The sequence below is a fragment of the Oncorhynchus kisutch genome, linkage group LG16 (genome assembly GCF_002021735.2).
Source record: "Oncorhynchus kisutch isolate 150728-3 linkage group LG16, Okis_V2, whole genome shotgun sequence".
Classification (NCBI taxonomy): Eukaryota; Metazoa; Chordata; class Actinopteri; order Salmoniformes; family Salmonidae; genus Oncorhynchus; species Oncorhynchus kisutch.
In genome coordinates this window covers 26,817,105-26,833,780 of record NC_034189.2, presented here as the reverse complement: position 1 = coordinate 26,833,780, position 16,676 = coordinate 26,817,105, and the positions used below count along the sequence as shown (strand labels likewise).

Sequence of the window (16,676 nt, the reverse complement as noted above, 5' to 3'; positions counted from 1 at the left end):
GCTTGTGTGGCCTACCACTTTGCAGCTGAGCCATTGTTGTTCCTAGAAATTTCCACTTCACAATAACAGCACTTACAGTTGACCGGGGCAGTTCTGCTGGACAGAAATTTGACAAACTGACTTGTTGGAAAGGTGGCATTCTATGACGGTGCCACGTTGAGTGTCACTGAGCTATTCGCTATGGGCCATTCTACTGACAATGTTTGTCTATGGCTGTGTACTCGATTTTATACACCTGTCAGCAACGGATGTGACTGAAATAGCCGAATACACACATTTAAGGGGTGTCCACATACTTTTGACCATGTAGTGTATGTCCAATTGAATGGTGCTGGACAGCAGAACCCTGACTTGATTAAAACATATATATATAATAATAAGAAACAGTATCGTTCAATATGTTGAGATTAAATATACAACACCACCCTCTGCTGCCTCTTTTTCGAACAACCATATTTTCTATAATGCGCTCCATCATTGCGTCATCAACGAGCGACAAAATCCATATTGAACGTAAAAGTTCCCGGAAGTAATTTTGGTAAACACACGTTTGCATTTTGTTATGCTGTTGTGGCATGCAAGTTACCCTTTTCTAAACTATGCCGAAACTCTTTGCGATAAAATTTACAGAAAAATCTAATGCGGGAGGATTTTGGTCTGCCATTGATGTTTGGATAAAGAAACCACACGTTGTGAACAAACGTCTTTGTGGAGTCAAAGAGACACAGAGTAAGAATGTTGACTGTGAAGAACTTCGAAACATTCTGCTAACTCATGGAAGTGATACTTCAGAGTCCAAGGATGTTCTTACTTTCTTGAATAGTGGCGTTGAACTCGAACATGACCAGGAGAGACTGTGGTCTTTTTGTGTGAGGACATTCATTCCTAAAGTAAACTGTTATGGCACGACTGTACATAAAGATATTATACTCAAAGGTAAGCCTTAAATTACATTCAGCTGATGTTTAAGCTGCTTATCATTGAGTTCTGGCTGACTTTACAACATGTACGCAACACAGGTATTTGAATACAGTCTCATGTGTGAAAGTGTCCTGTGTGTTATTTTTTACTCAAAATTTTCAGACTTTAACACTCAAAGAGTAAGCTTCTTACCAGTTGAAGAGAGTGAGGAAGGGACTGCCTCTTTACGGAAGAACAACATCTATCAGATACATCTCCTGGCTGAGAAGGGTGATGAATGGTGAGTGTTTCCATGTTTAACCTCAGTGTCTGCTTCTTCACCCATCCTTCCATTGATTCAGTAATGCTTGGACGCATTGGATAGTGTCTGCACTGGTTTGCTCTGTAAATCTAATCTCCAGGACACTAGAGTTACATCTCATGCGGCCTGATGACTGGTTCAGTGACGGGGTGGCCTACCCCAAACTGCCCTGGCTCAGTGGGGAGCTCCTGCCCAAACTGGTGCGCTGGGCCACGGAGAGTAAGACCAGTGAGTTCAAGAGCACCCTGTCTCTCCTGCCAGTAGAGAAGTACAGCATCATGTACCAACAGCTGAAAGACAAGTACAAGGAGATGGTCAAGGTATGGTCAATGTATGATTAATATGGTCAAGGTATGGTCAATGCATGGCCAGTGTATGGTTAATATGGTCAATGCATGGCCAGTGTATGGTTAATATGGTCAAGGTATGGTTAATAGTTCATGGTCAAGGTCTTTTACAGTACAGATTTGTCACAACAGTCCTGAATGCATTAATATATTTGTCTTTGCATAGGTATGGCCTGAAGTGACGGATCCAGAGAAGTTTGTCTTTGAAGATGTTGCCATCGCTACCTATCTTTTGGTAGGTCCCTTCTGTACATGGACAGTAACTACAACAATGTATTTGACGGAATGCTAATATGAGTAAAATGGCAACTCTAATGACAATAACACCATTGTCTATTAATGCACAGGTCCTATGGGGTGAGGAGCGAGCGGTGAAGGGTCTGACCGTCAAACAGTCCTTTGTGGATCTTGGTTGTGGAAATGGTCTCTTGGTTCACATTCTAAGCAACGAAGGGGTATGTGTGATAAACACTTCACTAGGTTCGCCAGAACACAGTTATATAATATAACCTGATATGCCCTGGTACTGAATAGTAACACCAGGATTACGGGCTGAAATACTCCATGTGGAAAACTGACCTCTCTAGCAGATCTCCTTTAATTTACAAATGTCCACTGGATGCTTAATCAATGACAGGGTAGCCGGCGAGTCGTAAAAAGCTTTAGTCTGCGTCCCAAGTAGCACTTTATTCCCTATATAGTGCACTACTTTTGAACAGGGCCCATAGTGCACCATATATGGAATAGGGTCCCATTTGGGACGCAGACTTAATCTGTGCCAATTCCAGGCCAATGTTCCATTTAATCAGTGATGTGATTTAACGTCCAATCAAAACGCTGGATATCCGTAATTGAAATTACACACAGGGTAGGTGGAAAGTGTGTCACTATACCCAATGTTCATTTGATGAAGTGATTAAGGACTGACCGTCATGCCTACTTGTGTTTCAGCACCCTGGAAAGGGCATCGACGTGAGGAAAAGGAAGATCTGGGATATGTACGGCCCCCAAACACATCTAGAGGTGAGGATGGGCTATGTGGAACTCTGTTTTAGGATAGTGGGTTTTTTTTCAGCCTAGATCAACTACTTGACTTAGGGGTGTATATACTGCACAAGAACAACAGTTCACAAGACTGAATCCAAACATTACACTGGACAATACTCTGGATACATTCAGTAACATAATAAGAATATTCTTAAACATTTTAGGTGCAAGAAAAAACGATTACAAGGGTTTGAGTGAGAGGTCTAAAAGGTGTCTCTAAGTGACCACCACCTCCAAACTGTGCACAGTTCCTAATTCATTTCAATGACCTTTTGTGACTCAAGGAAAGAGCTTTCAACTATAAGGTCATTTATTTTGCTCTCCTAGCTTTGCCATGATGGAACTGAGGCAAGCACACATGTAGTGTTTTGTTTGGAACACAGCCTTGCGTCCCCACCATCACACTATTACTGTTGCTGTTTTACGCAATCCAGAAACGGTCCATTATAAATCGCAATGTGGGTCAGATGGGTATTGTTTGAACGCTTCTTCTTTTGCCAACATGGCTAGCTAAGTTATAAAATACAAACTTACGATGTTTGGGTTTCAAAAGGTACTTCAGACAAACATATTGTAATTTTGGTGAGTCATGAGTCCATTCAAGTCCGTGCTCTGCGGCAAATTTTCTTCATAATATGACAAACAGGCTCATTCTGTTTAGGACAACCCAGGGAATAACGCATGTCATCCTTGTTTCAAGTTTTAATGTCACGTGCACAAGTACAGTGAAATGCTTTTCTTGCAAGCTCCAAACCCAACAATGCAGTAATCAATGTCAATGTAGCACAAAAATTATATAAGTTAGAACAAAAACACAGGAGAAATAAAAATAAGAAATAAGACGAACACAAGAAAGTAAGAAGCTATATACAGGGTCAGTTCCAATACCATATTTACAATGTGCAGGGATACTTGAGTGGTAGAGGAAGATACAGTGCCTTCAGAAAGTACGCAAGCCCTTTGACTTTTGGAAAGGAACACACCTGTCTATATAAGGTCCCACAGTTGACAGTGCATGTCAGAGCAAAAACCAAGCCATGAGGTCAAAGGAATTGTCCGTAGAGCTCCGAGACAGGATTGTGTCGAGGCACAGATCTGGGGAAGGGTACTAAAAAATATCTACAGCAAGAACACAGTGGCCTCCATCATTCTTAAATGGAAGAAGTTTAGAGAACCACCAAGACTCATCATAGAGCAGGCCGCCCAGCCAGACAATCGGGGGAGAAGGGCCTTGGCCAGGGAGGTGACAAAGAACCCAATTGTCACTCTTGACAGAGCTCTAGAGTTCCTTTGTGGAGATATGAGAACCTTCCAGAAGGACAACCATCTCTCATGGTGGTGGCAGCATCATGCTGTAGGGATGTTTTTCAGCGGCAAGGACTGGGATCGAGGCAAAGATGAACGGAGCAAAGTGCATAGAGATCCTTGGTGAAAACCTGCTCCAGAGTGCTCAGGACCTCAGACTGGGGCGAAGATTCGCCTTCCAATAGGACAACGACCCTAAGCACACGGCCAAGACAATGCAGGAGTGGCTTCGGGACAAGTCTCTGAATTTCCTTGAGTGGCCCAGCCAGAGCCTGGACTTGAACCAGGCTCAGGCTCTGAACATATCTGGAAAGACCTGCAAATAGCTGTGCAGCGACACTCCCCATCCAACTTGACAGAGCTTGAGAGGATCTGCAGAGATGAATGGGATAAACTCCCCAAGTACAGGTGTGCCAAGCTTGTAGCGTCATACCCAAGAAGACTCAATGCTGTAATCGCTGCCAAAGGTGCTTCAACAAAGTTCTGAGTAAAGGGTCTGAATACTTATTGCAATTAATGTACATCCACTGCATTCCAATCAATGACAATCTACTATTTTCAACCCATTTACAGGGACTCTTAGTGGAAAGGGTTCAATAGCTGCCTCAATCAACTTAATTTTGAGGGCTTTGTGGATATTTTGTGTTCCCATTTTTTGAAAGCAAACAAAACTACCGCAGTATTTGAAATATTTATGAATACCAGATTAATTCACAAGATATGTAGGTATTATATGAACTATTTCGTTCACCTTTTCAAATGAAGTCATATGACAATCACATATAGTCTAAACCACAATAGATACACATGGAATTGCACATGGGGTTGCGGGGAATCCCACACGTTGTTAGACACACTCTGCTGTGCTGTACTTTCCCATTGCCGCCCGGCTTCAATGTTTCATCAGAAGACACGCTGCTGAATGTTCCCTTGCATCTATTATTCACTGTGTGTAGACCAGGCAGGAAGTAGCTAGGCGAGGTAGTTGTTCCCATAGGGACTCAATGTACTTTTAGCTAACGGCTCGGGGTTCTTTCTGGTATCCTTATTGTCGGTGATGGGATATGATGGGGTGTATAGAGCATGGAAGTGGTCTCCAACACCGAAAGGGGTTTTCCTTGTTGTCATTTTTTGTGTTTTCCTTTCAACTAGTTTCCTTAGTTGTTCCTTAGTTTTTGCCTGAAATCCCTTATTTACTTTTATTGTTGTTATTTAAAAGTATAAAACCAGTTATTTCTCTAGTCCATACATGGCAAGAGGCACAAAATGTTGCTTTGAAAAGTATTGTTTTGAATTTGTAATCTCATCTGACTTTGTATTTCAGACCACCCTTCTTCCTATCCACTCAGACACTAAATGAGCTGAGATAACAATCACATTAAACATTATTCTCCTTCAATATTAAAAGTTGGTAACAGAGTTGTTATTTCGCGACAGAAAGCGGCTGGGGGTGTCATAAGCCATTTGTAATTCAAAAATGATTAATAAAAAAAATCGAATTACTGTCGGCGGTGCTTCTCTCTGATCTAAAGAAGCCTGTTGTGCTTTTGGTTGGGGGCCTTTTTTTCTATTCCAGGAAACGGCAATCACTCCCGGTGATGGCTTCTTATTCCCGGGCACAGACTGGCTGATTGGAAACCACTCGGACGAGCTCACACCGTGGATCCCCGTTATAGCGGCCAGGCAAGTCATCAGCAGAAACAATTTGGCTTAGCCGCCTCAAGTGGCAACTGATCTCTTGAGTTTGAAATCATGTTTTTTTCATGAGTTGGGAAGGGGGAATGGAGGTGTGTTGGTGTGTGAAGTGTCGTTTCTGATGCGGCAGCCACCTGGTGGTGATGTTGAGCTTGGCTCAACATTTTTATTGACTCTCCTGTTCTGGTTTGAACGCTCCAACAACCTCCATAGATTTGAAATTGTCCTCATCTCCTGCCTTAATCTCACATTTTTCTCACCCCACTTTGAGTCAGTTGTACTTACATCCGTTGTACTTGTGGTATTTTCTCACCTCTATGCTGCCTGCTATCTGTGGTTAGGGCTCCCTTAAAAAAAAGAGGTTCCATCATATCTCATTTAAACTCACCTGGATGAATTAAGGATGAATAGACAATTATAAAGTACATTGATAACTGTGACCAAACCACATGGCTTTGATGTGTAATTTCGGTCACTTTCCTCCCACTTTAGGTCATCCTTCTCCTGCCGGTATTTTGTCCTGCCGTGCTGCTTCTTTGACTTCTATGGGAAGTACCAGCGGAGACACTGTAAGAAGTCCCAGTATAAGGAATACATTGACTTCATCTCTGAGGTCAGCACAGCCTGTGGGTTCAACACAGAGGAGGACTGCCTGAGAATCCCCTCCACAAAGCGGGTATGCTAATGCTAACAATGACACTTGAACACACAGTACACGCTAACATGTTCATGCAAACCACTCGTTGTTTTAATCTAACCCCTTGCTTTACAGGTGTGTCTGGTAGGAAAGTCGAGGAGCTACCAGCTGTCGGATGAGCCGCAGGCAGAGGAGGGGAGAGACAAGTATATACAGGGTCGTCAGCCCTGTTCCGGGGTCACAGTTCGAGAGTCAAATGCCGAGGATGAAGCCGAGCACCACCACGACCACTCAGAGACTGACAGGATCCACGGCACCAACTGGGGAGCTGGATTCCAGCCCCGAGAGAGGATCGAGACAGTGCGGAACTGTGCCGCCCTTCCCCGGGACTTTGTAGATGGTATAGTCCTACGTGTGGCTACCTCTCTGCTGGGGTTGACCAAGGACGAAGGTGGGGATGTCCCCGGCACCTGGAACACGGGAGGTAAGAGAATGGGCCTTTAATAGCTAAACTGTCAATCAAATCACAAGGTAATCTCTCCCTCAAAATACAATAAAGTCTCACTCAGTCTGCATTTACATGAGCTGTAATTGAGGTCATAACAGGTTTAGGAAAACAGAACATGAAGTACATATCTGATCTTGGATTTATTACTATTATGGCGTGTATTGGATTTATGTACTGTGTACTACATGGTGTATTGTTGATTCAGTGGAATTCAGGATGATCGGGTGTGTGCAGGAACTCAATGTTGGTGGCCCATCATGCCCTTAACCCACCCCACCCCACCTCTTTCTGTATCTCTACCTCTTCCTGTCTATCGCTCCCTCTCAGCACCAATAGGAAAGCCCCTGGTGGCGCAGCACAACCCTGCTTTGAACCCTGTCAGCGTTTCATCCTCCGCCATTCGGCACCACATTCACACACTGCCCCCATCTCTCTTTTATCAACCTTTTCCGGACTTTCCCCTTCACACACACGCTCCCCTGCACTCCCCCCTCCCCCTGTACGATGGATGAGATAAGAAGAAGAAGTCTAGTCAGAGAGAAAAAGGGAGGGAGAGAAAAAAGAGGGGAAGAGACAGAGCCTGTAATCCAGGATGGAGATGACTGGATGAATAATGCACTCTGGCCCATCTTTTATGCATGAGTCTGTATTTGTGTTGAGGTATTTCTACCAGTTACTTTATGGCGCTGCTCTGAAAAGAGGGAGGATTAGCGGGGGTTAAGCCGGGGCAGCTTGCATGGACAGTGGCTAGCTCCCGAGTTTCAATGTGCCATTTTAGATGGCAAAGCAAAGTGCTACTATTAAAGTGGAACTGACAGTGTTTCAACTACTTTGCAAATATTAAACAAACAGACAATCATATTATCAGTAACAAATATTATATTCCCAGTTTATGCTTCAAAACCATTTGACTCAAAATTCCATGACAGACAATAAGACATTGTTGACAAAATCGATGTATGCAGTTCAATGCATGATTTATATAATTCACCAATACATTTCTTGGTAGTCCAAAAACTATTGCTATCAGGTTGTAAATCCCAGCTGGTCTGGTACGTTGTTTGCTGCCTCCACCCATTTGGGATGCGCTGTTTCAGTTTCCATGACTCAATGTTTTGAACAAAAATGGAAGACTAACTAAGGCTGGAAATTAGATGATAAATTGTTTAGATATAGGACAGAAGAAATAATGGACTTTTTCAGACATAACATAGGTACAGCAGATCCCCTTATTGTATGGGACACTTTTAAGTGTGCCTTTAGAGGCCATGCAATTCAGTACTCATCAATAAAACAAAAGCAATTTAGATCAAAAGAGTCCATATTAACAAAGGAAATTGAAGGACTAACAGTACAGTTAGATAGCAATAAACACGGTACCATAGAGGCACAGAATAAGTTAGAGGAAAAACAAAAAGACATGGAGGAACTTATTCAAGAAAGATCCAGTGTAATAGATTATAAAAATAAAGTGAACTGGATGGAATATGGGGAAAAATGCACCAAATTCTTTTTCAATCTTCAATATAGAAATGCTACCAAACAAAATGTATTAAAACTTGTTACAAATAATGGAGTCACATGATTCACCAAATGATATTTTGAAAGAGGAAGTAAAGTACTTTAAGAATATGTTTTCGTTTCAGGCTCCTCCATCTACTCTAACCGAAACTAATTGTATGGATTTTTTCCCTAATAATATTGTAAAATTAATATCTGTACAGAAGGACTCATGTGAAGTCCAAATGACTGAGGAGGAACTGCTTGAGGCAATTGGGGCCTTTAAGGATGGGAAAACTCCAGGGCTGGATGGCATACCAGTGGAAGTATTAAGGCTGGGAAAACTCCAGTGCTGGATGGCATACCAGTGGAAGTATACAAAACTTTCTTTGATATACTCAAAGGACCATTATTGGCTTGTTTTAACCACTCCTATATAAATGGTAGATTATCAGACACGCAACAAGAAGGTCTGATATCATTATTACTGAAACAGGACCCAAGTGGTATATATAAAGATCCAGTCCATTTAAAAAATTGGAGACCTCTTACACTTCAGTGTTGTGATGCAAAAATCCTAGCAAAATGTTTGGCGCATAGAATTTAAAAAGTATTGTCAGATATTATTCATCCTAATCAGACAGGTTTTTTACATGGACGATACATTGGAGATAATATAAGACAAATACTGGAAACAATAGAATACTATGAAATATTGGGGACACCAGGCCTGGTTTTCATAGCTGATTTTGAAAAGGCTTTTGATAAAGTACGACTGGAGTTTATAAATGCCTAGAATATTTCAATTTTGGGGAATCTTTTATAAATGGGTTAAAGTTATGTATAGTGACCCTAGGTGTAAAATAGTAAATAATGGCTACATCTCAAAGTTTTAAACTCTCTAGAGGAGTAAAACAAGGTTGTCCACTATCGGCATATCTATTTATTATTGCCATCGAAATGTTAGCTGTTAAGATTAGATCAAACAATAATATTAAGGGATTATAAATCCGTGGCTTAAAAACTAAGGTGTCATTGTACGCTGATCTTTTAAAACCAAATTAGAGTCTCTCCACGGCCTCATAGAGGATCTAGATACTTTTGCTATTCTCTCTGGATTAAAACCAAATTATGATAAGTATATTACGTATTGGATCACTGAAAAATGCTAATTTTACATTACCATGTAGTTTACCAATAAAATGGTCTGACGGAGATGTGGACATACTCGGTATACAAATCCCAAAAGAAAGAAATGATCTCACTCCAATAAATTGTTATAGAAAGTTAGCAAAAATAGATAAGATCTTGCTACCATGGAAAGGAAAATACCTGTCTATTTGTGGAAAAATCACCCTGATTAACTCTTTAGTCATATCACAGTTTACCTATTTGCTTATGGTTTTGCCTACACCTAGTGACCTGCTTTTTAAATTATATGAACATAAAATATTCCATCTTATTTGGAATGGCAAGCCAGATAAAATTAAAAGGGCCTATTTATATAATGAATATGAATTCGGTGGGCTGAAATGATTAAATATTAAAGCATTAGACCTCTCAGTAAAGGCATCAGTCATACAAAAGTTATACTTAAATCCAAACTGGTTCTCTAGTAATTTGGTATGAATGTCTCATCCTATGTTCAAGAAGGGCCTTTTTCCCTTTATTCAGATTACACCTGCCCACTTTTGATTGTTTGTAAAGGAAATAATCTCCAAAATATCTTAATTTTTTAAAACAAGCCTTAGAAAGTTGGTTGCAATTTCAGTTTAATCCATCTGAAAAGACAGAACAAATAATACAATAAATATTGTGGTTAAATTCAAATATACCTTTTGATTAAAAAAACTATTTTTCGAAGAAATTTTAATTTTTGTGAATGATATCATAAATAGGACTGGTGGAGTTATGTCACACATGCGGCTAACACAGACATACGAAAATGTCTGCTCTACCCAAAATTACAACAATTTAATTGCAGCATTACCACAAAAATGGAAGAGGCAAGTAGAAGGGGAAAAAAGTAAGGAACTTGTATGTTGGCCCTGTATTAAAGAGCATAAATGGTTAAAGAAAAGTGTGATGAATAAAAACATATACCAATTTCATTTAAGGACCAAAAAACTGACATTTGTGCCATATAAATGGCAAAATAGTTGGGCAGAGATTTTCGATGTACCCATTCCATGACACATGGTTTATGAATTGATACGCAAAACAATGCCGTTATATTTAAATGGGGGATACAATTTTCCCAGCTCTGTAGAGTTTGCTGTGAGGAGGCAGAGTCATTAGATCATTTATTTTGGTATTGTCCAGATGTAGCTCGTTTTTGGTCACAGGTCCAGGAATGGCTGAAGAATTGCAACATATGCCTAGAACTAACGCCACAGATAGCAATACTGGGTGATTTGAAAAGCCATAGTCAATCAATCAAAAATATTATAATTATTTTAGCGAAAATGTTTATTTTTAATTTACAATCTGTAGAAGCTATGAGAGTAGAAAGGTTCAATTCATTTGTGAAGCATTACAGCACAGTTGAAAAATATATGGCAAATAGAAATCCAAAATGGATGATGTTGAGAGATCGATGGGAGGGGTTGAATGGAGCTGAAGGCTGGGACTAATAGCAAGATAAACCATGTAAAACATACGGGGTCTGTAAAATGTATATTGGTTCAGATCTTTTGTGAAATAGGACAGTTACAAATAGAAATCAAACTGGATGGACATCAGAAATAGAGGAAGGACTAAAACAAAAACAAAAAATAACTATTGTAAAATAGACTGTCTGTAAAATGTGTATAAGATGTATAAATTGAAGGTAAAAGCCGAAGTGTTTATTAGTTTACTCCAATTGGGCGATCGGTGGAAGGGTTTGCAGGGAATAATAATAAAGTTATATTCTTTTAAAAAGCATGTATGTCTATATAGGTATGTGTATGTATATATGTGTATATGCATGCGTGTATGCGTATATATATTTACCAAAAAGATATATGGGGGATTGGAAATGATGCAGACAATTACATTGATGGAACCAATATTCTTTCCGCAATATTAAGCTGATCCACCCCTTTACAGAGAAGAAAAAAGGCTGGAAATGTCAAAACAATCAAACTAGAAAGGGCAATGATCACAAGTCAGTCGTAACGTGGCTAATAGGTTAGCGCACATGTGTCAAACATAAGGCCCGCGGGCCGAATAGGACACACAAGCGAATATAAACGAGTCAACAGTTGAGTCATCTACTAATTATAGCCTGATGTGCTCGCATCGGTGAATTCAACTTCAACATATTACACACATCTGCAAGCAAAGGCTGGACAAATGTTATTTATCTCTTTTGGCCGAGGGGGTGTGGTGTGTGTATATATATATGGCCAACATAACACGTCTAAGGGCTGTTTACGGGGAGTGGGGAGTGTCTAAATTACAACCCTTAGCTGTGGTATATTGGCCATATATCACAAACCCCCGAGGTGCCTTACTGCTATTATAAACTGGTTACCAACGTAATTAGAGCAGTGAAAATAAGTGTTTTGTCATACCCCTGGTATACGGTCTGATATACCACGGCTTTCAGCCAATTAGCATTCAGGGCTCGAACCACCCAGTTTATAACAGACCATATACCACATGCGTGACAAAACATGTATTTTTACTGCTCTAATTATTTTGCTAACCAGTTTATAATAGCAATAAGGCACCTTGGGTGTTTGTGGTGTTTGCCAATATACCAGTGCTGAGGGCTGTATCCAGCCACTCCGCGTTGCGCCATGAATAAGAACAGCTCTTAGACGTGTTATATTGGCCATATATCACACCCACTCGAGCCTTATTGCCTAAATATATCATCCTATGTACACAAGTGGACATTATAAAGGGCCATGTTTTTTCAAATCCACTCAGGTGTATTTCATGGCCTTTGGCGAATGTGTTTTAATGATCTAAAGTCACGCTGTTGCTACTGCCTGTAAACACACAGTTCAGTTCAAAGTGAATGATGGCAGGCCAGTGTGTAGCTCTGATTGACTATGGTGCACCAGGCTGCATAGACTCCGGTCCTGGACGAGGAAGATGTTTTTTTGAAGGTTATATTATTTGGCCAAACGCACGGCCGGTTTCCCTCTCTATATCGCTGTAGAATTGTTTTTACAAATGTATTCTAATATTCTATGAATTTAAAACGTGAAAATGACCATATTTAAGTGCTCGCTTGTCAGAAAATGTTTTTAAAAAAGAAAGAAAAAAAGGTTTAATTCCTCCAGAGGGTGTATTTGAAAAGATTTTGCTAAGATTTCATGTTGCTAAAACGCTGTGAGTTCCACTTTTAAGTATTCACTATTTTAGCATACAGGATTAAATGCAGGGTAAAAACAATTCCTCAATGGTTTTTGAGCATTTCTCTCTCCACTTATACAATAGCACTAAATAAATACTTGCTAACCCGCAATCAATGTTAGCTGAGCATCTAGCTAGGAACCATTTAATACACTCAGTAATACGATGTCACCTTGCTGAGTGTACTTTTTAAAGCCCACAGCATTACACAAACACACTATCTATGGACAATCCATTAATAACAGTTTGGGAGGCCAGTCCAGGTCTAAACTGAATCCACATTGTCAATAGCCCCACTTATCCCATTAATCTCTATTAGCATTGTAGGCTCTAGTCTCTTAAGGGCAGCTGTAAATGTAGTATTAATCTTATATTAAGGCCCTGGGCCCCCTGGTGTCTGTGCTCTGACTGCTCTTTTGCTGCCCTCTGTTCACACATACATTGGCATACTATTCCTAGCTACTGTGCCAGGCTGCAAACAAAACTTGAGTGTCTTGAATTGTTACGTAATGTGGTACAGTACTAAAACAATCATCTCTATGTAATCAAAGTAGTTTATGTATAATGTCTTTGTATACAAAACCAACAGAACAGTTTTGAAGTTGATAATCAAGAGTGGAGGGGTCTTGATTGATTGACAAGTATTGCGCTGATTTGTTAGTAAGGCTGTGCCACAGCAGAAAAATTACAATGGGTGCCACGACAACTCGTTCTGATATAATATATATGATCAAATAAAATAACAAGGAGCATGAGGGAAGGGAACCAAAGGTAGAATTGCACTCCCATATGCCAAAGAGAGAAGATTGTCATTTATATCAACCAAAGGTCAACATAGATTGAATTATCCATGGAGAAGGGGAAAGCAAAGACAGAAATACCTTAATGTCCATGAAATGGAACTTAAAGATTGGCTAGCTGCTCTGCTGCAAACTCAGATGTGAATTTATATCTCGGATTACAAATATTGTGGAAACACCTAGACTTTTTGGCCATGTATATGCATTATCTAAGACCCATGGGGAATGGGTTCGTTTTAATATCTCCCTCAGTGGGGAAATGGTGGTGGTAGGAAATAACAGACAACAATGTCTCAGGATTTATTTTAAAATGGCCGCTGGGAACTGTACTGGCAAAAATGTCCTCTGTTATTATGATTTTAATTGACTTCACAGCTCTGACGGTCTGACACCTTAGACGAACTGTCAGAGAGAATAAGTTATTTTCTGAGGTTCTAATTTATCACAACTCCCTTGTTGTCTCTGTCTGCTTTCCAAATGGGACCCTATTCCCTTTGTAGTGCACTGCTAAAAAAAAGCAGTGCACTATAAAGAGAATAGGGTGCCATTTGGGACTAACTCTTGGTTTCATTCCAAAAGTCACACCTACCCACCCAAGTCCTTTTCCTACAACGCCAATGTCATGTTCATCACAACCCCATAATCTCCTATGGCTTTCTCATCCCTTTGTCCTAGTCCTCCATTATTGAACCCTTAACCACCCTCCTCTTCTCCTTTTTCATTCCAAATTGCACTCTTGGCTCTCTCCTCTCCAGGCAGGCTGTCCGTGAGAGAGGTGGCTGAGTTGTTGGAGCAGGAGACTCTGCAGGTCCTGAAGAAAGAATGTGGCGGTCTGCAGACCCTGCTCAAGAACAACCACCAGGTCTTCAGAGGTACGTGCAGCACAAACCCCGCATCCACACACTCCTCTCAAAGAAGATTGAGCCCCAGAGCGACGGCACCTATTCCCTATATAGTGCACTACATTTGGACCAGGGCCTAAAGGGTTAGGGGTAGGGATGTTTGGGATGCTGCCATAGATGTATATACAGTAGATACTATGTGGAGATCTGCTGTGTCTATTTCGGCACCAAACATCACGTTAATTGCGTTCTTATTTGCATACTCACTATAAGGTTCCTCATTTTGGAACTTTTGGTGCTAACATGATGGCTATTAAGTTTGCTGAACTGTACATCATTGGCTCTGGGTCTGCATATATTAATCTTACTGACGCAATCCAGGGCTTATTGGAATGCAACATACAGATATGAAATGCTTGAAAAAGTCGATGGAATCATTCCCATTCTCAGCTTGAAGGAATTTGCATTTTGCAATCTCTCTTAAGGCTTGCTTCTTTAACCTGATTACAACAGGCCTGGAAAATACCTAGTCAATGCAAGAAAAAAGTTTTTTACTAAATTCCCCCCTCTCCGCCACTCTTCTCTCCCTCAGTGGAAGGTGGTATGGTCCATATCCGGGACTGGCGGGTACAGGCCCAGAGGCCTAGAGGGCTGCAGGGTACCACGGCTGATTCTAAGCGGAAGCACCTCATCTCTGGTGCCCTGAAGACCCGGGCCTGCTGGTTCCACGTCCACCACCCTCACGGATGCCCACTGCAGGCCGAGGAGTGTGCCTTCGCCCATGGCCCAGACGATCTCCGACCTTCCACCAGACCACTCAAGAAAATGAAGTACTCCAACTGAACACGCAATTCAGTTTTGACCATTATTGCAATGTTTTATTTCAATTGTACTATTTTTTTTTGTATTTTGTATTTTTTTTAGATGTGGAGTTGATGCTGTGATATGATGCTACAAGAATAGCTGTGACTGTCAGTCATACATACATACAGTGCGGTCCAAAATTATTGACACCCTTTGATAAGGATAATTGTAAGTGAAAAAAATGAGGAAAGAGATTTTGTTTAACAGTAATATTTCTTTTCTCAAAAGGTAGGGGTTGAAATGTTTGACATCTCTAAAGATTCTTGTAAATAAAGTAGTCAAAAGTTGAGTATTTGGTCCCATAATCCTAGCACGCAATGATTACATCAAGCTTGTTACTCTACAAACGTGTTGGATGTGTTTACAGTTAGTTTTGGTTGTGTTTCAGATTATTTTGTGGCCTTTTGAAATGAATGTTAAATAATGCATAGTGTCATTTTGGAGTAACTTTTATTGTAAATAAGAATTGAATATGGGACCAAATACTAAACCTTTGACTACTTTATTGATAAGAATCTTTAGGGGTTTCAATTTTGACCCCTACCTTTTTTATCTGAGCAATTGTATTAGAATAAAATAATATAATTTCCCATTTTTGGGGGATAAAATACAGCTCAGTATTTTAATGATTTATTTTCCACAGTCATTATTGCTCATCTTTATCAGCAGGTGTCAATCATTTCAGACCCCACTGTACGTACATACATACTTGCGCTTGTAACTAATTCCGCATATCGGAATTTTGAGACCTAAGTCTGGTTAGATAAGTACATTTTAGTTTTTAGTAGTGGAGCTATTCAGCTATTTGGTTTGCAGGTCTCAAATATAACATCTCAAATATAAACAATACTGTCCTATTGTTCTTACTACCACACCTTCATTACTCAACTACATACACAGAGGTGCTTTAAGGTCCAAAACGGAGCACAAGGCAGGCCATATTGGCTTAAAACTGTAAATGTCAGGGCCATGAATTATTTGTTGCGTAGTGTTCATGGGGTGTCCCGTGTGTTGCCCTCTGTGTCCCTGTTTTCCCTCCTGTGTTCCTTTACCACCTGGGATCGTGACCCCGTGGCTGAAAGGTCACATAGAGGCAGTAGAGGGCCGCCCAGAAACCACCTTAGGGTCAGGAGCTGGGTCTACTGCAGAGGGGTCTCGGGGGGGGGGGGGGGGGGGCTGTCAGTACACTCTCTCCATAGACATCTACCTGTATGTCAGTTATGTCCTAAAACACTACACATTTGTTTATTTTTTGTCAGCCAGAGGGCCAGTCTCTTTACTTTAGCAATCCTTGGTTCGGCTACCGCCTCATACCTATGGCTGCGTCACAATGAAGCACAATCCCTCAGGTATTATTTGCTTAAAAAACAGTTTGCCATGACAAGTTGTTTTTGGGTGTGAGAGATTATGCATCAGCGCTGCTAGCTGACAGCGAGCGTGAAGAGGTTTTAGAACTACTTGACTTTCCAACATCGTCCTATGGGAGGACACGTTAGTATATCAATATCTGTGAACCCCACCCCCACTCTGTGTTATTTCCCCTGCCATAGTATCGATAG

General features: G+C 40.7%; 1 protein-coding gene across 1 annotated transcript; it reads left to right on the top strand.

The window, feature by feature from the left end:
• The first annotated feature begins 490 nt into the window (after positions 1–490).
• Positions 491–15,976, top strand: trmt44 (tRNA methyltransferase 44 homolog). Its single transcript, XM_020504304.2, has 11 exons — positions 491–936; positions 1,084–1,201; positions 1,323–1,542; positions 1,736–1,804; positions 1,917–2,024; positions 2,521–2,592; positions 5,498–5,604; positions 6,109–6,292; positions 6,389–6,737; positions 14,167–14,283; positions 14,846–15,976. The coding sequence occupies exons 1-11, from the start codon at positions 600–602 to the stop codon at positions 15,094–15,096; spliced, it is 1,932 nt and encodes a 643-aa protein (XP_020359893.1). The 5' UTR covers positions 491–599; the 3' UTR covers positions 15,097–15,976.
• Positions 15,977–16,676: the final 700 nt, after the last annotated feature.

What these genes read in the sequence shown, in the direction of transcription:
- trmt44 (XM_020504304.2), top strand. Translation starts at nt 600, where the DNA reads ATGCCGAAACTCTTTGCGATAAAATTTACAGAAAAATCTAATGCGGGA. An exon ending in GCCCCCAAACACATCTAGAG is followed by an intron (nt 2,593 to 5,497) that starts GTGAGGATGGGC and finishes TTTCTATTCCAG; the next exon opens with GAAACGGCAATCACTCCCGG. An exon ending in GAATCCCCTCCACAAAGCGG is followed by an intron (nt 6,293 to 6,388) that starts GTATGCTAATGC and finishes CTTGCTTTACAG; the next exon opens with GTGTGTCTGGTAGGAAAGTC.